Source organism: Uloborus diversus, chromosome 2 (genome assembly GCF_026930045.1).
Source record: "Uloborus diversus isolate 005 chromosome 2, Udiv.v.3.1, whole genome shotgun sequence".
Lineage (NCBI taxonomy): Eukaryota > Metazoa > Arthropoda > Arachnida > Araneae > Uloboridae > Uloborus > Uloborus diversus.
In genome coordinates, this window is record NC_072732.1 from 26,951,283 (window position 1) to 26,978,095 (window position 26,813).

At 35.8% G+C, this 26,813-nt stretch overlaps 1 protein-coding gene across 1 annotated transcript in view; it reads left to right on the forward strand.

Annotated features, from left to right (window-relative positions):
• Nucleotides 1–12,821, forward strand: part of LOC129235135 (phospholipid-transporting ATPase ID-like) — a 59,435-nt gene extending 46,614 nt beyond the window's left edge. Inside the window, exons 16-21 of the mRNA XM_054868826.1 lie at nt 2,115–2,377; nt 5,507–5,690; nt 9,321–9,544; nt 9,723–9,806; nt 10,908–11,153; nt 12,255–12,821. Of these exons, the coding sequence (XP_054724801.1) occupies nt 2,115–2,377; nt 5,507–5,690; nt 9,321–9,544; nt 9,723–9,806; nt 10,908–11,153; nt 12,255–12,770 (1,517 nt within the window). The 3' untranslated portion in view covers nt 12,771–12,821. The remainder of the gene's footprint in view (nt 1–2,114; nt 2,378–5,506; nt 5,691–9,320; nt 9,545–9,722; nt 9,807–10,907; nt 11,154–12,254) is intronic.
• Nucleotides 12,822–26,813: the final 13,992 nt, after the last annotated feature.

Sequence of the window (26,813 nt, forward strand, 5' to 3'; positions counted from 1 at the left end):
TCAGCATATTTCCATAAATTTCCTTGCATACATTTTTTCTTAAGATAATGGGGGCTCTCCCTCGGAACGTTTTCAGACTTATGGTCTTGCAAACGCAATTGTAGCACCTCTCTAAACGTTTTGGTAATTGGGATTGAAACTATGTTTAAGAAATTTTCTGAAATTTCACAAACTGAATTTCAGACAATCTTTGATTATTAAATTATATTTAGGTGAGGTTCGTGGGCTCTCCCCTTGAAAGTTTTTAAATTGAAGTCCAAAAAAAAGCAAATTGTAGGGCTCCTTTGACGACGATAAGTTATTGTGTGGATTTCAGTACGCTTCTCCATTTTTAAAAAAATCCGGAAGTTCAAAAAAGGGGGGGGGGGGCGGAGGTTCGGGAATTTATAAAAGGGTAAATCAATTGCGCCCTCCTTGAACATTTTTTGGATCCGTCCTTGGCTGAATTGGCTATAACATATGAGGATGTGTACAGAAGAATGACTAGTGAAGGAGCCCTTAAACTGCATTACATTTTCTAAAAATTCACCTCATTAAAATCGGAAACATTTGGCACATGACTGTAAAATTATTCTAATGGATATACGCAATTATTTTTAAAAATAGAACTTAGAATTCTGCATTGGATTTTTTGAGGGCGGAGGGGCAAAATGGGAAAAAAGTCACCAATCCAGTGAATGAACACCCCCCAACCAGTGGGAAAATACATAATTTGCAAGTTGTTTTCTAACAGGAAAAGTTTACTTCTCACAATTCAATTTATCTCACGTCAGAAAAAACATTTGAAACTTTTATTTTGAAAAAAATTGAAGCGCTCATCCACTGGTCGTTTATGGCTGTATTACGCCATATGCAGCATATATTTTTAAACGAGAATGACTTTAAAAGCATCCTGTGACCTACATAATACTATTTCAGAGCTTAATTTGCATAGAAACTCACGGAATTTCAGCAACTGTACTTAATTTATGTGCGTGAATTTTTCGCATCCGACAAAATCAGAATATTTTCGTATGAAGGAAAAAAGTTGTGAAGACTATTATAGGAGTCTCGCACTTTTGCTAGAAAACTGGTACTGATCATATTGCACAGTATTGTATGAATGTAATTTACAAAATTATAAAATTATTTAAATGGTCCATCGGCCCGCGGGTCGATGCGCCCTCCCGCTAGAGCCGTCAAGTCTGAACACTTTTATTTATTTATTTTTTTTTTTAAATTTATTTCAATTATTTTTGGTGCAAATTTCCCTTTATTTTTTTTTAAAATTATCTTATTTTTTTTGGTGCAAATTCCATATTACTTTTTTTAGTTCTTATTTTTGCGCTCATAAACCTGCGCGACTTGACTTGGCTTTTCTTTTTTTCTTTTCTTTAAACTCGTAAACGTGTGTACCATTGTTTCTTTTTTTCCTTTTTTTGCACCATTTTTTTACTTTCTGCATTTTTTGCACCTTTTTTTACTTTCTGCATTTTTTGCACCTTTTTTTTTACTTTCTGCATTTTTTGCACCTTTTTTTTACTTTCTGCATTTTTTGCACCTTTTTTTTACTTTCTGCATTTTTTGCACCTTTTTTTTTACTTTCTGCATTTTTTGCACCTTTTTTTTTACTTTCTGCATTTTTTGCACCTTTTTTTTACTTTCTGCATTTTTTGCGCCTTTTTTTTACTTTCTGCATTTTTTGCACCTTTTTTTTACTTTCTGCATTTTTTGCTCCTTTTTTTTTTACTTTCTGCATTTTTTGCACCTTTTTTTCTGCATTTTTTGCACCCTTTTTTTATATTCTGCATTTTTTGCACCCTTTTTTTTACTTTCTGCATTTTTTGCACCTTTTTTTTACTTTCTACATTTTTTGCACCTTTTTTTTACTTTCTGCACTTTTTCACCTTTTTTTCTGCACTTTTTGCACCTTTTTTTCTGCACTTTTTGCACCTTTTTTTTACTTTCTGCATTTTTTGCACCTTTTTTTTTACTTTCTGCATTTTTTTTTTTTCTTTCTGCATTTTTTGCACCTTTTTTTTGCCCTTTGGAGGCCAAGGTTGGTGCCTTCTTGCGGGACCCAGTCCGCCCCCGCCTTAACCTATCCAATTCTGCACTCTGTTCCTCTCTCCTAGAGACGGCCATCAACATCGGCTACTCCTGCCACCTGCTGTCCGACGAGATGGTGGACATCTTCATCGTGGACGGGGCCACCCACGCCGAGGTGGAGGACCAGCTCCGCCGGTTCCGCGAGTCCATCTGCAACGTGCTGGCCCACAGCCAGGGGGTCACCGCCTGCAACGTCGTCCGCTTCCACAACACGGACCTCAACAACACTGCCGAAGCGCCCGTCGATCCAACGGGCGGATTCGCACTCGTTGTCAATGGACACAGCCTGGTACGATATGGTCACGGTGGTTTTTTACTTCCTTTTACGAAAAAGGAAGTATTGTATTCGCGAAAAAAATTTCGCTCAAAAATCGACCTTAATTTCCATTTTGCTCGCCTCCGAATGAATGTTGAGTTTTTACTTCCTTTTACAAAAAAGGAAGTATTGTATTCGCGAAAAAAATTTCGCTCAAAAATCGACCTTAATTTCCATTTTGCTCGCCTCCGAATGAATGTTGAGTTTTTACTTCCTTTTACAAAAAAGGAAGTATTGTATTCGCGAAAAAAATTTCTCTCAAAAATCGACCTTAATTTCCATTTTGCTCGCCTCCGAATGAATGTTGAGTTTTTACTTCCTTTTACAAAAAAGGAAGTATTTTATTCGCGAAAAAAATTTCACTCAAGTCGACCTTAATTTCCATTTTGCTCGCCTCCGAATGAATGTTGAGTTTTTACCTCCTTTTACAAAAAAGGAAGTATTGTATTCGCGAAAAAAATTTCACTCAAAAGTCGACCTTAATTTCCATTTTGCTCGCCTCCGAATGAATGTTGAGTTTTTACTTCCTTTTACAAAAAAAGGAAGTATTGTATTCGCGAAAAAAATTTCGCTCAAAAATCGACCTTAATTTCCATTTTGCTCGCCTCCGAATGAATGTCGAGTTTTTACCTCCTTTTACAAAAAAGGAAGTATTGTATTCGCGAAAAAAATTTCACTCAAAAGTCGACCTTAATTTCCATTTTGCTCGCCTCCGAATGAATGTTGAGTTTTTACTTCCTTTTACAAAAAAGGAAGTATTGTATTCGCGAAAAAAATTTCGCTCAAAAATCGACCTTAATTTCCATTTTGCTCGCCTCCGAATGAATGTCGAGTTTTTTTTTTCGACTCGACCACACGTGGATAAGTGCCTACTGTCTAACCACGGATTGTATGGAAAGGTAAACATCCGGTTTACACGCGGAAATGGAAGCATCTATTAGTTTTCAGGGATGTCAGATTTTGCAGATGTATGTTAGCCTCTAAATTAAGCTGAGGTCTCGTTCAAATGAGCGGAATACGCGCATAAAATTTTTATTTTCCCCCTCATTCAGATGGAGTCGCCCCAACTGGATGTTTGCCAATTCCATACAATCCGTGGTCAAACAGTAAGAACATATAAATACGCAAAAAAAACCCTTTTGACTATTCCCGAGTTAATTATAACGAGTTTTCTCCTGACGTCTGTATGTGCGTATGTATGTCGCATAACTCAAGAACGGTATGTCCTAGAAAGTTGAAATTTGGTATGTAGACTCCTAGTTGTGTATAGTTGCGCACCTCCCCTTTTGGTTGCATTCGGCTGTTTCTAAGGGAGTCTTTTGTCCCTTTTTGGGAGGAAATCATTGTTAATTTCGATGTAAACTCAAGTGGTGCTATAATTTGGCGGACAATTGGCGATATATCGCCAGTCTTTTGGTCGCCAAGTTTTTATTTGGCGATTTTTTTTTTAAATCTGGTTTTAATTTGGCCACTGTTGGTGGTATTAGAGAGTAAACTATTGAATTACATTAAAATTACCAATAATGGGAAAATGACATTAAATTGGAGTAAAAGGAAGTCATGTGATGCACACATCAGCTCGTTTTTTCTTTTGAGGGTTTATGGCAACTTTTCCTGATAGCGCAACAAGCCACGTGACGCCTCAATAGGACTATGCTTCTCACAAGAGTCACGCTTTGGTATATTTAAGAGGTGTTTTATGTCATTTCACTGTGACATCGCAGCAACAATTTGTGACAGGTTACTTAGCGACGTTGTGGCAGCGTCCCTGCAGTGTCACATTCGGACTGACAGTCGTAAGTTGCTGCGACCTTTTGATGACTTTAAAGTGACATTCTGACGTTCCGTGACCGTAACGCTTGGAGACCTTTACTTGAGCGTCACGTGACTTTCCTACATATGTTCGATTTTAGTCACTGCGTTTTTGGGAAGTTTATTTTTATTGCAGAAATTCAAAATGTTACACTAACACAAATTCATAAATGATTTTTATTTCCAAATGTAGGCTTATAAATTCCATTAAAGCATTCATTCTTTCAATGACACGAAATTGATGGGTCTTTACAAGAGGGCACATAGTGCCATAGTGGCCAAACACAGATCAAAGAACCGGCAGAACATTTGAGACACGAAACTAATGATAAAAATTACACTAAAAATATATTAGAAGAAAAGAAAGAAAAACGAGGAAAAAAAATGGGAAAATTGCTCCTACTCCTTCGAAGAAAAAAAAAATTCCCATAGAAGTGAGCAAAAGAGGCAAAAAGGCTGCGAACTAGCAAAAAAGCTCCCCTAAGTTTACCTTTTCCCGTTTGCTGTCATTGTTTACAAGCATTCTGGTTGACTTCAAAAGTTAGAATAAAAGGAAATCTTCCGGGTGAAAAAATTAGATCTTTCAGTTAGAATGAAAGCTAAGAATGTAATGAATTAGTCTTTCCCCCCTTCTAATAAGGAATTCGTATGTAAGTTTTGCTTTGAATTGGAATGAAAAATGGACAAAACAGATTTTTGAAAAAACTCCTTTCCAGTGTCTGTCTGTGGGTGTAAAAATCTGCGGCACAGTGCAATTCGAATGCTATGAGCTTCGTTCCCCTCCTCTCAACTTCAGTACAAAAAGGGGTGGGGGACTGTTTTTGATGTAGACGTATTAATCTTTACTAATAATAAAGCCGAATGTTTCTCTGTTCGGATCTGTTTGTTAGGATCTCTCTCTGTTCGGTTCTCTGTGACGCGCCTAGACCGTTCGGCCGATTTTCATGAAATTTGGCACAAAGTTAGTTTGTAGCATGGGAAAATGCACCTCGATGCGATTTTTCGAAAATTCGATGCGGTTCTTTTTCTATTCCAATTTTAATAACAAAATTATCATAAGATGGACGAGTAAATTACGAAATTATCATGACGTGCAACCGTAACATGGGCACAGGCCAATTGGCGAGAAAATTCACCATACATTATTTGTAAATACACAGGCGAACCAAAAGACCTTTTTAATTTTTCTATTACGGGCAAAGCCGTTCGGGTACCACAAGTGCATTAATGTAACGAAATAAATGATGTTTTAAGTGTTTTATGTTTTCCTGATGTGTTTGTCTTGCGCAGGTGTTTGCCTTGGAACCTGCTTTAGAACTTCTGTTCCTGGAGGTAGCTTGTCAGTGTAAGGCCGTCATCTGCTGTCGGGTGACGCCACTCCAGAAAGCTCTTGTTGTCGACTTAGTGAAGAGGAACAAGGGAGCCGTTACTTTGGCCATCGGGGACGGGGCCAACGACGTTTCCATGATTAAAAGTAAGATCCGATTAAAATGCCATGTACAGCAGATTCCCGATTATCCACGAGCGGTTTATCCGCGGGGCGGATTATCCGCGAATCAATCAACAATCACGAACATGTATTTTCGCAGTAAAAAGCGAATACCAGTGGCTGTTTTTTTTTTTTTTTTGAAAAATTTTAAATTTATTCAGTTGTTTTTGCTTGATTGATTTAATTTTATTATTATTATTATTATTATTGTGCGTTCTTCATCGTACATACACTTGTTAAGTTCGGTTGTGCAAAAATACAAAACATTTGTACTGTACTCTATATATATTTTCACTGTTTGCAGAAAGTGTTATGCATCAATACAGTTAAGAATTTGAGATAGGACAATTTTTACCTGATTTGTCCCCCATTTTAGTCTTTTTGCGGTTATCCGCGATTTTTATTATCCGCGGCACTTGTGCCACCCAATTCCGCGGATAATCGTGAGTTTACTGTAGAAGCTTTTTCCTGCACTGTTAAAAATTCCGGAAACTTTTATGGTAAACATTCATGTAAAATGCAGTGTTACAGTAATGAAAAAAAATTACAGTAAATTGTACCGAAATAAAAATAAATGATTGCAGAGCCAATTGATACACCGCGTCACTTACAGTGTGAAGCAGAAAACACCGTATTTCCCATCACTCGATAGGGCCGTTTCCATGAAGCCCGGAAAAAAACAGCTTTTCACTGCATTCAGGTTATTTGCGGGGTATATGTGGAATTTTTCTCCTGCTTCCCTCTGGAGTGAAAGCGGAGTTTTTACCCAGAATGCATTACTCGAAACAAGTCTATCTACTTGCCGCTAAAGATGCTGGGTAAAAACCGCCTTCTCTGGTACAATGGGTAACCTCTTCTTACATGGAAACGGGGGAATCTTTCAATCTGTTTTTTTGGGGAGCCGTAGCGGGGATTTACTGGGTCGAAAAGTGTGTTGTGAACTGATGTGTCCTAACTCGTGTGATGGGCAGCAAAGCCGACTGCTAATCCGAAGGTCCGTAGATCGAACTTGGGGCTCGTATTTTGCCTTTTTTAAGTCTCGTTTATTCAACCGTAAAGTTTTACAGTAAAATAGGATTTTGTGGTAAAAGTTACAGGCAACAGAGGGATGCCAGTAACTTTTACCATAAAATTTCAGATTTTTTTTTTTAACAGTGTGGTTATTTTTACTATTGGATACTTTCAAATGCTCGTTAAAATTCAGGACATCGTTTTTGCTTGCTGTTGCAGAAAATGTCACCAGTGTTATTAAGCTCAAGATTTTTCTTTTCGTAGTTGAAATGGGGACGATATATACAACGCTTCTTTTGCTTTTAGGTTTGATTTAACTTAAGCGATGTTGGTAAATTTTTAACTTGCTATTTTTCTCCCTAAGTGAATGTTTTTAGTACAGAACGATATCGAAAGAACTAAATATTTATTGCTTTATTTGTATTAATAGATCTTAAAGCACCGTCTTCATTAAGGGTGACTGGGGGACGTTAAATATGCTCGTGGCCACAAAGTCCTCCAAATGAAACGATACCTCTGAGTGTGCTAAGTCAGGAGTTTTTCGACTTCTGGTTTGGTTCTAAATTATCGAGCTGTCCATAGATGGTGGTGCCATCTATCGTGTGTTGTCTGAGTTAAATCGGACTTCCACCTAAATTGGTGCTCGAGTAAACCGGAAGTCGTACCCCTCTGCCTTAAATCGAGTAGCCTCGCTTCTCGGGCTCAGGTTCGCGAGTGGCATAAGTAACATCAACATATCTTGTAAAGCATCATAGTAGGAGAGTGGCAAGAGTTCGGTTAGAGGGTGAACTTCGTCGAACCCTCGGTTTTAATACACTATGGAAAATCCTATCTGTTACTATACGCACGTGCAACCCTTTACTTAGACCTAGAGCCGCTATATAAATAGACCGACGCATCAGCTTAAGTTTAGCCATTTTGGATCGGATTTTTCATTGTTGCAATGCTAGGGTTACTACAGCAAAGCTTCGGATTTCGCCAAATTTGCCGAAAATAATATTTTATTTGATAAACAATTCACGTGTGCCACTAATAATTGCTCACAGTGAACAATCGCCAAACGCGATAACTCGCCAGAAAGACAACCACTCAAACACGCGCTCCGATCCCAAAAGGCTAAACTTAAGCTGATGCGTCGGCTCGTATATATAGGGGCCTTACATAGACCCAATCCCTCCGGCATGGAGAATATTTTGTCGACAAACGTGCATCATAAAAATTATGGTTTACCGAGCTTTAATACACCTAATCAGGCCACATCATCGCCCATTCCCTGTTGTATTCATCTGCAGCTATCACTTCTTTGGCACAAAGCACCCTTAAATGGGAAGCTCAGTGGGTATGTTTTAATAGGTTAATTGGATGACAGTTCAATTTGAAATATTCAATTGTTCTTGAATAGTTAAATTCAAAAGTTCTACTCGGGGGAAAAAAAAGTAAATAAATGTGAAATCTGAATCTAGATTATTTTATTTGTTGTTGTTATTATAAACATGTTTAAAATATGTATGACAGTCCCTTTCGATTTGAAAAGCTACTCTTTTACAGTTTTTTTCCTTTGATAGGACTAATTCCTATCATAACATGGGCAATCCTACTTTGACAAGCGTATCAATTGTTGCACAAAATACCCTAAAAAGACATGAGTTAGATCCTTGCTTAATTGCATTAACTTGATGAAGAACATGTACTCTACTTTTACATAACATAATTGAACAAATTTGACAAGCCCAAGCGACTTTTCGATCAAACTTTTTGTTTCTCATAATTAAAATTGAAATAAACGTGACAATGTATTATGTCATTTGGAGAAAAACATATCTGGTTTTAGAATTGTAGAATGTATAATACCAGAGGCGATCCTAGCATGGGTGACACCCAGGGCGGTAATTTGTGGTGTTACCCCCCCCCCCCCCCCTACAGACGCAAAAGAAAAACAAATTTTTATGTAAACATGACAGCATGAAATTCGTACAATTTTCAGAAACAACTACATTTGTGTCACAACGAAGTTATTTCAAGTGGGCTAAATTACAGAAAAGAAACAAAAGTAGGGGGGGGTCTGGGGTTTCCCCCGGAAAATTTTCAAATTCGTAGTCCTAAAAATGCATTTTAACTTCACATTTTTCAAAAACTTGCAAGTTCACTTAGGGTGTCACCACCCAGACTGGTGACACCCGGGGTAGACCACCCCCTACCCCCCCGTAGTGATGCCACTGATAATACCTATACAAAATATTTAGAATTTTTCAAAAGTTGGAGTTTGGCCTACGGGAAAAATTCACATCATGTAGTACATATTCTTGCCCCGAGCCCAATTTTGAAGTTTTTCAGAAACAATATTAAAATGAGAAATTTTGGCTCAGTAACAAGCATCATAAGAAACATCTGTTACTGAACTAAAAAAAAAACGTATTATATTTTACTGGAAATCTTCAAATTTTAATTGCAGTTTCAAGAAGTAGTCCATAATGTTTTTCATAACATTTTCAGACATACCATAGTTCGAGTCTTTGTAGTGTGTTTTGTGTGACAATTGATAAGTCTGCTACCGTCGAATTGCCCATTCATTTGTGAGTGATGTATATTTTTTGTTCCATGTAGCTGCACACATCGGCGTGGGGATCAGCGGACAAGAAGGGATGCAGGCCGTCCTAGCGTCCGACTTCTCCCTAGCCCAGTTTCGTTACCTGGAGCGCCTACTCCTCGTGCACGGGCGCTGGTCCTACAGGCGAATCTCCCAGTTCCTGCGATATTTCTTCTACAAGAATTTTGCCTTCACCATCTCTCACTTCTGGTTTGGCATGCTGTGCGGGTTCTCGGCACAGGTAGACTGTCACATTTTCTCTAATAGTCTGAAATATGATTTGCAAAGCCGAAATTTGGCCAACGAATTTGCAATTTCCTACTTTGGAACAGTTGAAGTTTGATTGTTAAATTGTTTCATTTTATTCACGAGGTAACTAAACATTGTGGATAAATGATTTTACATTAAATTCTTTGCAGACACTGTATGATCCAAACTTCATTTCTTGCTACAATGTCTTCTACACTTCCATGCCTGTCTTAGCACTCGGTATTTTTGATCAGGTATGTAGTACTCGTAATTGAATAGAATTTTCAATCTTTCCTTTTTTTTCCATGACACTCATTGAATTATTCCATGACTACTGGAATCGTTGTAAACCTTTTTTTTTTTGTGCGTGTGTCATCTGCTATGGTCGTTAACATTGCTTTTGTTGTAGTTTAACCTTTTCTGTCATCTAGTGCGTGAGTTCGACAAAAACTATACATTCAGTCAGGAATTTAGACAAAAAAATAACAGCAATAAAAAAAATGTGTAAGAAGTTCGAGTGGCGCGTATGTCGTATAATGCTTACTAATAATAAAACTGAAAGTCTGTGTCTCTGGATCTTATCTCTGTATGGATGTATGTCACGCGCATTGCGCCAATACCGTTCGACCGATTTTCATGAAATTTGTCATAGAATTAGTTCGTAGCGTAGGGGTTGGCACCTCGAAGCGATCTTTTGTAAAATTCGATTTTATTCTTTTTCTATTCCAATTTTAAGAACATTCTACTGAGCAAATTATCATAATATGGACGAGTAAATTATGAGCTAATTACCATGACGTGGGCGTGCAAATGAGCATAGCAAATTGGCAAGAAATTCACAATGCATTATTTGTAAATATACAGGCAAACCAAATGACCTTTCTTTTTTCTACTACGGGCAAAGCCGTGCGGGTACTACTAGTTGAAATAAAACTGAACTGAATGAACTTCTGAATTTTCTAAACTATCTAATCTGGATGAATAAATTTTAATTGTTTTCAGCTTAAGATAAATATTTTAGTGTATTTCAAAATTGCTGTGTTAAAAATTTTATCAGAATAAGTAACAGCTGAGGAGTAAGAATTTCTTATGATTTTTTGCCACGTTTTCCTTCGAAAATATACCTACATTTCTCGTAGAAAAAATTTAAAAAAAAACTTTTTAAAATTCAACTGCAAGTGATAGTTGCATAGGCAGAACCTCGAACGGAAGTTTTTAAATGAGTTTTCCTTGTGAGTATCAAATTTAAATATTCTTGCAGTATTCATATTTTATGGAACATCGCTAAAAGCAAATAGTTAGTGACCAGAAATCGATTCACCTCTAAAAATTGTTCCTTTTTGTTTTTTTCGCAGGATGTCAACGATCGCAATTCTCTTCAGTATCCTCAACTTTACACACCCGGTCACAAGAATCTGCTTTTCAATAAAAAAGAATTTCTCAAGTCCCTGCTTCATGGTGTCTTCACGTCCTGTACCCTCTTCTTCGTATCCTATGGTGCCTTTGGGCAGAATGTGACGCCCGACGGTAAGGACATGTCTGGACATCAAGTCCTCGGAACGGTTGTGTCCACACTCCTCGTTATCATCGTTACCGCACAGGTAGTCCTTCGTCTTTACATCTCTGAACGGTGAAAATTAAGCCTAATGAAAATTAAAAAGTTCAAAAACATTTTACGATTTTTAAAAGTAATAACAGATTTTAGTTTACTTTATGAAATGTTCGATACACTTGTCATCAACGGCTATGATGTGGTGCAGATGAATGCCAAAATTATCAAAACTCGTTGAAGTGTTGAGATATATATGCTTCGTATGACCTTCTGAACAGTTTTGAACTTAGCTATGGTTTAGGGGTAATTTATGCGAACTTTTCCTTCACTGTAGCCCAAAACTTAGCAGAGTTGAGATCAGAAGAGTAGAGAGCACAGCGATTTCTTTTCTGGTAGTCTCTTTCCAACCTTCAAACAATTTATCAATCCGGTGGAGGTCGTGGTCCGCCCTGTGTGAAACAGTTTTTCGAACTGTGAGCCACTTTTGAAATATTGAGATATTTAAAAAAAAATTAAAAATACCTGTCATAATCATGGCCTTTTTTTTTTTTTGAAACTGGTCCCTTTTTGAAACTGCAGCCCTTGGACAAGTTTTTCTCATCTTGTTTCATCGGTCACAACTTTCCCTTCTTCAGTAGGATTGTAGGCTCGAACAGCTTACCGGAAGATGCAGTTACCAGGAAGGGGGTAGAGACTATTGATTGGGGGGTATTGGACTATTTTAAAAGGACTATTGATCTTCACTGGCGACTGATAAACGGGCCAGGACCGCCATAGCTGGGCCCAGTGCTGTAACTAGTCGACAATTTTGTATCTTTATTAATTTGTATTTAAAGCATGTTCCTTCCCAAAAGAGCTTATATTCACTAGACCTAGAGTAAGTGTCTTTTTACCCGCAAAGCAGAAACTTGCTATCAACATGAGGATAAAGTGGTGGTCAAATATGAAGGGAAGTTCTGCAATTGGCACCTTTCGTGCCACATCATGGTGAAGATAAAAGCAAAACTAAGTTTGTGAGCTGGATGATAGCTAGACCGATGCGTTTCCCATACAGGGGTGGTGAAAGCCACTTTCATTCCTACAGACGAAAAAAGAACCATATCATGTGCTACAGTTGTATTCTTACCCTGTGCCTCTTCCTTCATTTCAGGTGGCGTTGGACACTTCTTACTGGACCATTTGTAACCACGTCGTCGTGTTCGGCAGCGTCGCTTTCTACTTTGCCTTGACCCTCATCTTGGGAAGTGATTTGCTCGCCACCAAGTACTTGGGCGTCTTCCGCATGACACTGGGGGTGCCATCGTTCTGGCTCACGGCCTTGCTGGTCGTAGTGACACTTCTAGTGCCGGTCATGGCCGTCCGATTCTACTACTTCCGAGTGCACCCGACTCTTTCAGACCGTGTGCGTCTCAAGCAGAGGCGGATCCGTCTCAGGGCCGAGCAAGAGGAACTGCCCATCATCGCCCTGCCCCAACTTGTGAGGCGCCCTAGTCGAAGGAAGAGCATGCGGTCGGGCTACGCCTTCGCCCACCAGGAGGGCTTTGGGCGACTCATCATGAGCGGCAAGATCATGAAAAAATCAAAGTCCACCTCGCTCAGCAACAACATGCTGCCGCCTCTCCTGCCCGGGACCATCACCGGTTTCCGGCAGACGATCCGAGTTTGAGCGACCAGATGGTTCAGTCTTTCTCTCTACAACGTTTGAAGGTCATTACGGGTCCCCACTGAGAATCGCTCAGCTTTTTGGATTCTATCCAAACAATCGAATGTGTGAATATTTTTGCTAAAAGAGAATTCTCGGATTGTAATTTAAGATTGCTTCGGGGCTTTTTTAAGCCCCGAAGCTGTTTGATGAATATTGCTTGCGTCCTGGGAGGAAAAGTTTTAATTCGTAATAGTGAGGCAGCAACTGAGTTGTTTTAATCTATGATAGTGAGACTGCAAATGGTTTTTGTTTGAATTCATAATAGTGAGGCTACAAATGAGCTCTTGTTTTAACCTATAATAGTGAGAATACAAATGAGTTCGTGATTTGATCCATTAATTAGGGAGACTCCTAAATGTGTTCTGGTTTTAATCAATAGCAGTGAAATCACAAATGAGTTCTTGTTTCAATCCATTATCTGGAGACTATAAATGAATTCTTGTTTTAGTTCGTTATAGGAATTCTTCAAATCAGTTCTTGTGTGAATCCATAATAGAGAGACTTTAAATGAGTTCGTGTTTTAATTCATAATAGTGAGATTACAAATGAGTTCTTGTTTTTATCCATAATGGAGAACGCATGAGTTCTCATTTTAATCCAAAATAGTGAGAGTACAAATAATTTACTTTTTGGAGCTATAATAATGAAACTCCAAATGATCGTTGAGTTTAGAAAACATTTATCCCAAACAGCTCTGAATCCTTGTAAAATTTAGAAAAATAAGACTTGAGAGGAAAAGTGTAATGGTTACGGTTACACAGCCGCCTGTCCATCTTCAAAGCACACACTAAAAATGTAATTGTAAATTATTTCTCCTTTTTTTCACGAAACAACATTGGAAAGATAACTATAATTTTTTAAGTTTATTGCATAAGGAATTATTAAATTACTAAAAATGTACTGCGTCCTTTTTAACTTTTATTGAACCTACTATGCTTTATGGCAGAGAAAAAAGATTGAGCCATTATAAACTTCATTGTTTCCGGTTCATACAATTGCGCATAGTCGAATCTTAATTCTGTACTTTAAATTCAGAATGAACAGAACTGCTGCAATTGATTCTCCAAATCAGCCCGGCCATATTAACTTGATTATACTAGTTTAAACTTAGATTCTAAGATCTACGCCTTACGCCATGTAATACAAACATATTTATAAATACCTTTACATGCAAGAAATACGTAATGTATATGCATTACAGTACATGAAAACTCTGCCACTCAACACGTTTTAAATCAACATTGTTTAAAAATTTACTGGAAAAATTCAACTAATGTTTCATATCATTATCCGTCAGCTTTTGAAAAATACCGTCAATATTTCTGCCCTCGCAAGCCTTTTATACAGATACCCAAGTTTTGCATAAGATTATTACTGAAAGTAGAAAAAATAGCGTTATATTTAAAAACCTAATGCGTAATATCTGTACCTCAGAGCTAGACTAATGTAAGTCACATAATCGCTATTTTGCAGGAGAGCCGAAAAGCGGTCGCTTTTTGCATAAAAAGGATTGGGCTCTCTCTCTTTTAAAACTGGTAAATTAAGAAGGATTTTTTTTATTTAGGATTACGTTCATATGGCTCGATTCTGCACACATTAATGAACGGAAAATCGCAGTTTTTGGACTTACATTTTGGCTCTGGAGATCCAGATATATTTTAGCATGAAACTGTTCTATTGTTTTCCATAAAAATATTATTTAATAGTAGATTATTTTGGGAACAACTCATACGCTCGACCGAATTTTAAATACAATTTCATGCATCAGTTTCTGACTTTAAAATCATTCTAGTCACTTAAAAGTAATAATTAACAGATGAGTGTGAGGGGAAAAAACTATTAAAAAATGTAAAAAAAAAAACGTACTTGCCCGCAGACTTACAAAAGGACGGTTTATTTACTAGAAAATAATGCCTTGAAAAGAAAAGGGACCAATTTTTCATCACAAGAATAGTACTATTTTTTTTTTCAACTCTTGTAAATATTAACATAAACCACTTTTCAATAGGGACTTTAGAAGATGAGTCAGTATTATGTACAGTGTGTCCTGTATGTTAACATCGAATTCTGTGCTTATAAAGTACACGGATTTTAAATCATACAAGAAAATTTTCAATCTGTGATAGTTGTAGTACTCGAAATAGAACGCTGATGATAATAATGGAATTTGGGGGGGGGGGGGGGATTTTAATTAGAATATCCAAACATCAGATTGATTCTTTTCTGGCCTAATAAATCAAAAATTAGAGATTCCTATGGGAGTTCTTTACAATTTTTCAATGGAAGTTTGTTGTAGTATAGAAACTTAAGTTTGTATTTTTCTATTAGAGAAATTACATTTGTGTCATTTAATAACCATTTACGACGCAAATGGCAGTCAAGTATCATTCCTCTTACTCGCCAATCATATTTATTTTTAAGTGTGAATTTTTATTCGTGAATGTTCTGTCATTATGCATACTTTCTAGTCAATCAGCACGATTCTCGCCCGCTTTGGATTAATTTCACTATTATTTTCGATTCAAGTCCCGTGACGAATTTGACATCAGATTGGCTAGTCACATGCGATTTCGGCCACGTGGCTGGTCGAAAACGACAGGGGAAGAAGTTCAATCGTGCAAGAATCATCCTAAATACGATTTTATAATCACAACATAACACATTTTAATGCAAATTTTAGGAAGAGAGGCTTTCCTTAATATACAAATTTCAAACATGTTTTTTTATATGTATCATGGTCTAAGATACAACCTAGGAGCAAACTCGACGGTAAATCAATCTAGTTAAAAATGTAGATAAAATTATTTCAAACCCGCTGATATAAAGTTGTCTATGACAAAATTGGGCAAATTATAGACTTGTCGTGATTTGAAGTTTCAATAATTGAGTGTTCAAAAATATATCCTATCCATTTGACTATTTCTTTTATAACATCAAGACCTGGTGTATTGTCAGAAGCAATCATGTCAATTTCTCCATGTGCTTCTTTTTCATTACGATTCTTCTCTAGCACTTGTAACTGAGCCTCAGTAAGAACAATACTGCAGAACTTTGCGGGTATCTACAAATTTAAGAAGGAATTTTACAGAAATCTGCAAAATCTCCGTAATTTCTTGCAAATGTTTATTTAAAGAATGGCATTACCTTTTTCCTCCGGAAATATTGAGTTTTGAGTCAGCGTCATTTGCAGGAAATATAAATCTGCTTCTAGTTCAAAAAGTTAGTAGAAAAGTTGCAGATTCTATCAAAATTTGAAGATATCTCCCAAAAATCTGTAGAGTTATTTAATTATCGAAATCTCAAATCATGAAATCCCTATGATTGGACACTTTTGCTTTGACAACCCTATACCATCGTGTTTGTAATATTTTTATCTAAAACTTATAAAAGGAAACTCAGTGAAGGCAGGTTAACCTTAAGTCGGATCTTCGACTATTAATTATACAAAAATCTCATACTGATTAAGTTCTTAAACTTTCGAAATGTGAGAAAGAATAGCGCAAAGAGTTGTATTACAATGAAACTGATAGGTTTTTATCTCCGTAGAAAAATAAGCAAGCCCAATTCTAAGATATGTGTATGCAGAGAAATCATCAAAATGCTAAAGTGCTCTTTTCCCCAACGTTTTCCTATTTATTGCATGATAATTGAAGTTTGTAGATTTTTTAGAATAAGAGATTGTTAAGATTATGTAAAATAAATATGAAATGTTGCTTGCAAACAAAATAAAATGATTTTTAGATACATTTATATGGGTGTTGTTATTTAAGCTTTACTGAAAAAAGCGCAACACGTTGAACAGTTTTACAAATTTAAGTCATAGAGGTAAACACTCAGTTTCATTATACGCTATGCATTAACATGTTGCACCCTGGCAAAGAAAGCGACACAACCCAAGAAACGAAGCAGCATTGGAGAAATCAAAGTTTTTCGCAACAGTACTCGCAGTTTTGTCTTAAATACGCGCAAAAAAAATTATGTGAAGTTTACTGGTTAGTTTTTGTTGTCTAAATTAATCAGGTATACTTAAAGTTAAAAAGTTTTTGTTCTAAATTATGAAATTTTAATGATGTGTTACTGCTGATTATATGGTTTTTACGCCACCACGCACCAGTTATGTAAGCTAACTTTGCGAGTTTTGAGGCAAGAAAGTTTTCTCAAAATCTTGAGTTGTGTCAAATTCGTTTCCGGGTTGCGATATGGTGAAGACATTGACAGATTAATTCATAACATTAGTCAACAAAAAAGAACTTTTTGTCTGCATAATGTTTTTAAATAGTCGATTCCTACTAATTTTGGGTCCAGAAAAACGATTATGGTAGTGGTTTTTTTTATTAGCTCTTGTTTTCAAGATGCACAAAAGCTCACTGGAGAAAGCTCGACAATAACCGCAGATTGATTTAAGGGTAATGTTAAAAAGGAAAAAAAAAAAAAAATTGAATTTTGACATCTTGAATTCAAATTATGTTTTTCGCAATCACGAGTGTGTGTATGTAGGCATGTGTGTTTGTGTGTGGGGGGGGGGGGTTGTGTGTACGGGGTATGTGTGTTTGCGTCTGTGCTGGCATAAGTGTGGGGGGGTATGTGTATGTGTGTAGGCATATGTGTTTGTAGTTGTGTGTATGTGTGTACGTATGCGTATGTCGGCATATGTGTTTGTGTCTGTGTGCAGGCATGAATGTGTGGGTAGTTGTGTGTATGCGTGTGTGTTTGTGTGTGTAGTTGTATATGTATGCGCGTGTGTGTAGGACATGGATGCAACCTGGAGACGGCTTTCGCAATAGGTGCAGCATCGTGAGGAGCCCGCCTGTCCACGGTGATGGTGCAGAGGGTGGCGGTGGGAAAATAAAATGATAGGACATCAAAAACAGTCAAATGAAAGCAACAAGCAATCGTGATTGCTCAAAAAAAGCTGTGAAATAAATCATTAAATAGGTTCTGTTTTATTAAACAATGCTTATTTTTCGGAAAGCAGTGGTTGCTTTTGGCTTATAGCTGTAAACGCTTCATTTTTTATTGCTCTTTGTACGTCAAAGAAGGACCATCACTTGTAATAGTTCACTTGTAACATAACGTTCGGCCGAATGTTGCGTAGCCGGCCTAACATACCTTGATACGCTGAAGTGGGAAGTCCTAACCCACCTGCTATATAGCCCAGACATTGCCCATTTAGACTACTATTTGGCAGAGGCGTAGGAACTTGGTGGAAGTAGGGGGAAGCTGAGACACATTATGCCATAACCAGAAAATAATTAAAGGGGGGGGGCACTTAAATTTTTTCCCCCATAAGATATTAGCTTGTCAAAGCTTTTCTCTCTCCATCTCTCTCTCTCTCTCTTTCCCAGCAAAATTTTCAATCATATTTAATAAATACATCGTATATGGAGATAATGAGGTGATAAAACTCTGGTTTTGAAAGGGGATCGGCCAGTACTCGAAGATGAGTGCGTATAAGGGTAAATTTCAAAATTCTTGTTCTAAAAACGAGTTTTTAAGCGATTTTTGGAATGTTAAGAGGAAAAAAGGTTCGAATAAATTTCCCTGAAATTTTTTCGAAATTAATGTCTTAAAAGCGGATTATATACCATATTTGTTGACGTTAGTGAAACTAGTAATATGACTCGAGGGATTGTCCTCGATCGAATTTTCAAATCGATTTACATTTCCCTCTCAATATTTCGAATTTGAAGATCCAAAATCGCTATTGTAGACAATCTTCAATGATGTCAGGGGAAAAGGCTGTACTAGGGCTCTACTCTGGTAATTTTTCAAAGTTGTCCTAGGGAGCGTTCTTCAATGATGTTATCAGAAAAGGTTCAGAGGTTCCTTCTCCTTATTTTTTTCGAAATTATAATCTCTAAAAAACGCGACTGCGGATGATATTTGTCAGCGTTAGAGGCAGGTCCCGAATAACAAAATGTGAGGCCCTAGGCCTGCAATAATTTCAGGGCTCCCTGAAGACTCTATTGGCACTGTTGGAATGCATTTTCGGGGCCCAGAACTATGTAAATTATTTATCATGTGCATTCACGAATCCCCTTCGGGGCACTCGAAATTGTGGCATGGTAAATTCGCTAGTGGCAGAATTAATAAAAATTCTCTTTTAAGGAAGTTCTTTTCTAAATAAAATGTCATTTTTTTATTATTACTTTTAAAAATACATGGAATTTTTTCGTATAGTTGTAATGTTATGCATAATTTTTTTAGTAATTTGGGGCCCCTTAGGCCAGGCCAATTAGGCCGAGGTCTAATTGTAATCAGGCCCTGGCAATCAGGCCCAGTAATCGTAATCAGCCCCTGGTTAGGCGCCGAGCAATTTTTTGAAATTGAATTCCCAAAAAGGGAATATTATTTAATTTCCCATGTTGTTGGAGAACAAGGTATTCAGGGACTCTCTTTCGGAAATTTTCAGTTAACCGAGTCCTGAAAACAAAATTTTAGGCGCTCGTCTGTAATAATTTTGAAGGAAAGGGAGGACTTCGGCAGCGTAGCATTTAGAAGACTCTCTTATTTTCTGAGAACTAGGAAAAGGGAAAAGGATGAAACATTAGGGTGGAGAAACAGAACGTTAGAAATGTGTTAAAATGAAGTGTTCGTTACATATTTTATTGTTCAGATAAATTTTAGTAAAAGTCTTTGAGAGAAACTAAAATATTGTAGGAGATTTTTTAATAAATGAAAAATAATAAATGAAAAGTTACAATTTTGACATGAAAATATATCTATAAGTGACAAAAAAATCGTAAATTAGGAAAGCAAAAAATATGAATAACTTTAATTTCGTAAAGTATTATGTTCAAAATTTTTCATTTCAATGAACTCGCATTTTTTAAAACTGATTTTTACGTAGAACCAGTTGTATTAATCATTAAAAGATTTTAGGAATATTATAATAGTGGAGATTTCACCGATTTTGATTTATGTGAATTTTTGTTCCTGTAGTGTTCCAGTACCTTTAGTATTCTTTGAATGTTATTTATCTTTGCAGTTTTATACCTTCATGAAAAAAATCTATCCCTGACGGTTTAAAATGAAACAAAGTAACGGGCACATTTTTTTTATATAAATTTTTTACAGTGGGGTAGTTCTAAAAATTGCGTTTTTTATCACAGCAATGATTTGCGCCTACAAAAGTAATTTCTGAGTACGCCACCGATTTATGTTGTTTCTTTTGATAATATTTCCCATCAAAAATAAATAAAAAATTTGTTTGAATAATATCTATTTCGGGCGCTACAGGGTCTCTATCTGGCAACAGATTACTTTCGGTTTCGGTAGATCATCGAACAATGACATTTTTGCGATCTGATGGTACCTTTTGATCGAAACATAGAATTTAAATCCGAAATATGTGTACGTTCATGATCCCTCGAGAATTAGTTTAGGACTGTTTCTTGTTTTGTAACTACATAGACTTTTGGAAAGTCTTTAAAGATTTTTCTTTGTTCTGGGCTTAACTTTTTATGAAGGAGTGAAAAATGATAAAAGAGGGAAATAAACGAAGTAAAATAAATAAATAAACAAATTGATTTGTAAATGGGGATTCCTCCCTCCCCGAGTGTTTTGTTTTTTGTTTTTTTTTGATGTAGGTAATTGCAATGAATAAAGAACACGACCACTTGGTCTTTTAGTTTAACTTTCACGTTATATTTTGCAAGTTTATTTTAATCAACCAGTTTCAAAGGACTCCGCTGGAAATTCTTTACATTGTGCCTTAAGAAGCCAGATATCTTAAAATAAGATAAGTTTCTGGAAAGTTGAAATCATTTGATTGTAACAAGTTGCTTACCTTAGTAACCTTTTTTTATACTTATGTCTGTAACACCTTCCATATTATTCATATTTAAATGACAAACTGACTCACTATCCTTTTTGTGATAACGTGACAAAAAAACGGCATGCGAGGCAAAACCAGAATGTGAACTAAACTGCGATGCCGCTCCCGAAACACCAACTCAAGGGGGGGAGCAAACCCCTATCGGTACTGGTACTGATTTTTGCTGGTCGCGGGGCAAAGACCACTTTTCCGCAGCCGGTAGGATAGCTTGTCTAAAATTCTTTTATTTTTCTTCCGGGAATCAAGAGGTGTGTAAACAGGGAGAAAAAGGGTTAAGGTGGACTCAAGTGCACTAACACTCCGTCTGTCCCCTGCTTTTGTTGCTTATTAGGTGGAAATTCTTTGAAAAGGCAAATCACATTTTTGAAATCAGATTAAACAATGTACGACAGAAAGCTGCTGTGCGAGAATTTTTCCGGGGAGCGCAGCCGGTCAGAAATATTCCAGGGGGAACTCAAGCTCCCCCAGCTCCCCCGGCTCCGACGCGTATGCTATTTGGTTTCGTCGATGACGCATGCTCTTGAGGATCAGAACTTCCTCTCTTTTGAAAAAGTGCAAAATTGGATTGATTCGCGGATCGCATTTATAAGACGCATCGATTTTTCGCGGTGGTCTCCGAAAATTGCCAGAAAGATGGGAAAAGGTAGTGGCCAACGATGGGCAATGCTTCGAAAAATGAACATGAAACCAATTTCTCTCAATAAAGTGTCAAACCGGAACAAAAAATCCTTTAAAACTTTTTGTACACCAGATAGATGGAGAAAATAGCTGCCAATCATCCGCATTTTAGAACTCAGAATATTGTTTTTGCTTTTTCTCTCCCATAAAAAGATATGATTTGGCACATTTCATGAGGGAAATTGGTATTTTCAATTTCCGAGATTATTCCTGAAAATATATACAGTCGAGTCCGCTTAATGGAATAGACAATCTGGCAAGAAAAAGTATTCTAATAAGCGGGATATTCCATTATCCGGGATAAAAATAACACACATCAACGGTGTAGTACATTGGAATTTTATTACACTAAGCGGGATATTCTATTATCCGATATTCCATTAAGCGGGCACGACTGTATATTTTTTAAAAATAAAGATATCTATAAAAGCATTTTGTCAAGTCCGTTAACACGGATGACGAAAAAAGTTAACAACTTTGCCAAGAGAAGGCAATACATTTTCTTATATTACTAGTCATATAAGAAAAGCAAATAAATATATTAGCATATATATAGTAAGTATATATATATTGGCACTTATAAGTCAAATATAAGTGCCTGTAGCAAGTATAAACCAGTGCTTCTGAACGGGGCTGCCCCCCCCCCCAACGGTGGGAGGATGCTAAGAGGCAAGCTTCTTTGGGGCAGTAAAGGGAGGGGGGTTGGTGGTAGAGAACCCATGAGCCCCCTTCTCTAATGGTCAAAGACAACTCTAAAATCTGTACTAAATTGTATGTAGAAATCTTATTTAGAAATTCAGCCACAACAACGTAATGTTATTAATGTATTTTAAAATTGGGTGCTAGTGTTATTAGAAGCTGAGTCTCAACCTTTGTATGTACCAAACAAACATTTTTACGCTCTCCTGCAAGGTACTGATAATGACGTACGTTAGTCGGGCTTTTAGGGACAGAAAAGTGCTTTGTAGGTACATCAACTATTTCTCCTAACGTCATTGAAGATAGCTTAAATTCGTCTGAAGGATTTCAACTTGAAAAAAAAAATTGCTTAAAAGTTCCCAAACTCCCTTTAATAATGCCAAAGATAGCCTGATGGAGAGATCGCTGAATCCTCCCCTCCCGTAAAAAGTCACCAAAGAAAATTTAAACTTGTTTTTAAAATTTTAATTTTAAAAACATTCTGGAAAAAGGCACTCGCACCTTCCCTGATTTTCCCTTACTGAATCATCACTAATAGTTTAAAAGTTTGGTTTGAGAAATTTCCGAAGGGGAGAGAAATCGCACCTTTTCTTAATAAAGATAGCTTAAAGTTAAGGTTTCAAGAAGCAAAGGGCAATAGGTGGCAAAATTAAACTTTGGAGAAAAACGCGAGAAGAGTTCAAACCACAAAAGAGGCGTTCAGTGAAAGGGTTTCAGATTTCATTGATTAAAATTCTCCAGGTTCTTCCTGAAAACAGATAAATTCTCTTAAATATTGTTTTTTTGCGCATCCTGTTTCAGAATGTCCATTTCTAAAACTTTCCGAGATGTTGACAAAGCCAATGACTCAAAAGACAAATAAATACGATAATCAGTTTCAAATTGTTTTATTTATAATAGTTAACAAAAATCAAATTTGCAATAATTTTTAATTCGAAAATGTCCCAATGAATATCACATACTTTCGAGATTCTGAAGTAAGAATTCCGAAACATATTTTAAATGTGCATGCGTTAAATCAAAATTCCCTGTGCTAATATATTACACACTATTGATAAAATATGGTATTTTTAACTTAAAATATGTGATCAAAACAATAAGTGATATTTTCTCCAACCTAACTCACAAATGCAATAATACATAAGACAGTTACAGTGAAGAAATACAAAATTTCAATGCATTTTTAGCAACACAGGTTATATTTCATTTTAAGCTTATGATTATTTTACTGTAAACACATTACAAAATTGATAGAAATTTATACAAAATTTGATTTTTGATATTTTAAAAATTAATTTATAAATTTATGAATTTACTATAAAGTTTTAGAGAAAAGTCATATTTTATAATTTAGATGATCCAAGACAAAAGAATTGAGTACTCGGAATAAAAAAGTACATGTAAGGAAAAAAATGTAAACAGAATTATTATGTCCAAAAATTCTTTTGAAATAATTATGTGAGGAAATTTTCAATTCAGTTTAAAAAAAAAAATGCAGGAAAAAATATTCAGTGGAAACTCAGAAACGCATAAATAATTTTCGTGCCACTTTTGCATGATTAATTGAACATTAGTTTATTGAGTTAAAAGTTACTTATTAAAACCTTTGAAATTTATCCCAATAAAATTTTGATTAGCATTACACATGAAATGTTATTCTAACACTTTCATAGAAAAAGAAAGAACTAGTGAAAAGTTAATAACTTTCAGTTTCCTACTTTAAATTTTTTTAAAAAAATGCCTTTTTTCCAACCAAGCAAATAAAACTTAAGACAAAGATATGTTGTAATAAAAGAGATACAACTCAAAATTTCGGAGAAATATACTAACCAATGATTTAAAATTTTAATGCTCTTGCCTAAAACTTGCACAAAGGTAGCTTACATAAATGGTGTGTGGAGTAGAGATGAGTTCGGGCTCATTTTCGAGAGCCCGAAGGAAAATTTCTTTCATAAAAAAACGGAGCCTTCTGCTGTCCGACATAATCTCTCTGTCAATGAAAAATGTTATGTCAAATGTTCTTCATTAACAGAGAGAAGTTTCTAAATTTTCCCAAAACGCTCCACTTCAAATGCATTACTATATGACATATTGCAATAGTAATCACACAAAAAAAAAACTATAAATAAGCGTTAATTAATTTATTTATTTTGGTTAAATTTTCACATTGATCGAACCGACTTAAATATTACTTTAGCCCGCTTCGAGCCCGGGCTGAGTCGGTCTATCTCTAGTGTGATGGTATAAAAACAACATATTCACACATCAATAGTAACACATCATTAAAATTTTATGATTTAGTAGAACTTTCAGTATGCATTATTAATTTAGACAAACAAATACTAACCAGTAGGCATCACATAATTACTTTTTTGCATCTACTATAATATTTGAGACTAAATTATTTAAAACTACTACTGCATAAAAAACTGATTATCCCCACTGCTATTTTTTGAGTTGTGTCACTTTTATTGCAAGGGTGTGATATGTTATAACGGAAATGAAAAAAATTGAGAAGAGTTCAATTTTGGCTTCACATTGATGGTTTCCAGGTTTTTACGCATCAGGATGCAATAATTCAGCAGTGCTCGATTTAAACGATTATAATGAATCTCCCCTCCTTTCTACTACTAAAAAATTGAGCAAAACCTACATTATTTTATTTTTTTCAATAACTTATCTTTTGACATTAGGTACCAGAAAACCTGAATAAAATTTATGGCTGACTTGTAATAAAATGTTTTCCAAGGAAAAAAAAATTAATTATATTCACCAAACATGAGTTGTAGGACATGCAAAGATTCTTAGATTCCAGGATTTTAATACAAACCCAGTACACAATTATTGTAAGAGTACAAAAAAATATTAATTATATTCACCAAACATGAGTTGTAGGACATGCAAAGATTTTTAGATTCCGGGATTTTAATACAAACCCAGTACACAATTATTGTAAGAGTACAAAAAAAATATTAATTATATTCACCAAACATGAGTTGTAGGACATGCAAAGATTCTTAGATTCCGGGATTTTAATACAAACCCAGTACACAATTATTGTAAGAGTACAAAAAAATATTAATTATATTCACCAAACATGAGTTGTAGGACATGCAAAGATTCTTAGATTCCAGGATTTTAATACAAACCTAATACACAACTATTGTAAGAGTACTACATATTTGCTTTCACATTTTCCTCTTTACAGCTTAGTGTTCAGTCAATATTTTAGTAAAAAACTCACACATTCATTTCTTATCAATCAAACAAATGAGTTGTAAATCCAAGCAAATGTTTTGCTTCAAACTGTCCATGTGGAGCTTCTTCCAACAATCACAAACTGTAGTAAATATTCGCACAAAAATTCAACCCTCTTCCTTGTCAGAGAGCTTGGAGTTAATCCTTAGAAGTATTAACGTCTATGAAAAGTCCGACATTACCACCGGGTACAAGCATCTGGCAGACAATAATGTTATATCCTCGCCATAAAAAATTGGATATTTCATAGTCATTTTAAACATTGATCTAGCATTATCAACCCTTTCACTGCTGAGGTATTTGTTATTGAATACAGGGGTGATTGCGAGTTCATCAAAAAATACCTGAAAGTTTCAAAGCGAGACGGGGGGGGGGGGGGGGAATCTTTGGCCCCTATTACTTAAGTGCACCTTTGCCATAGTATTAAATAGCTCTGAGTCAAAATATTGTGTCTACATGTGAACAAATTTTTAATGGGTTACAAAGTTACTTTTGAGCTGGTGTTATAAATTATCTTGACATTTGTCCATCTTAAGGGATAGGTGTCCATCTTAAGGCTCTTGCAGGTATATTTGATGAGTATTATATAATTTTTAAAAAAATGCGGAGGTAGGGAGATAAAAGCATAACAAAAAAAAAAACATAATTCCGGTATTTTCGGACATAAAAATACCGGAAATACGTCCGGTAAAATACAGGAACACAATCACCCTTGTGAATATTGCTGATAATGTTGCATGGTAAGTTTTTAACTGTCAAGTTTTAAAAACTTAAAATGTTATTATGAGACAAGAATCACACAATCTACGCTCGATTAGAAGAATATATTTTGCTTTGATTTCACCGTCCCACATAACCTGTAGCAAGACACATGGCAAACACTCGACATCATGATTTGATACAGCATTGAAAGGGTTAATATATTATTTAAAGTTTAAAAAATAACTATGAACAATTTCATAATCATACAATAAGTTTTAGATATGTTATTACTTTTAAGTGATGATGATTATTTGCAGACACTTGTAAATAATCAATATTTATAACACATTCATCACAAAGAAAAAATATATATACAATCAACTTAATTTAAAACTATAATCTTAAAAAAAATTCATTCTTATAATTTTTTTGGAATGTATTTTATCTTTAGTTATAGGAATAACATACATAAATTATACGAAATAAAAATCAAACACTCTCTGTGATGTAAATATGTCATTCAACCCTCTGACAGCTATGAAAATTGTCAAGTAGCCACCAGTAACATTTATTAAACAGATATTGCACGTTTATATACCTCATCAGTTTGAGTTCCGAGGATCGGTAGCTACCTATTTTTTTGTTTGTGTCTCCTATATTGTTATTCTATTTGCTTGAGAGTTAGTGGTCTTGTCTTCTACCCAAGCCCACTTCATATCTTGAACTAATAAAATGTTTTCATTTTGTTGGTGCAACGTTTTGTCCGCTTATGTGACAATATCCAGATCTGATTTTACTCCACAAGGAGGCTTTGCACCTAAAAAACTTCG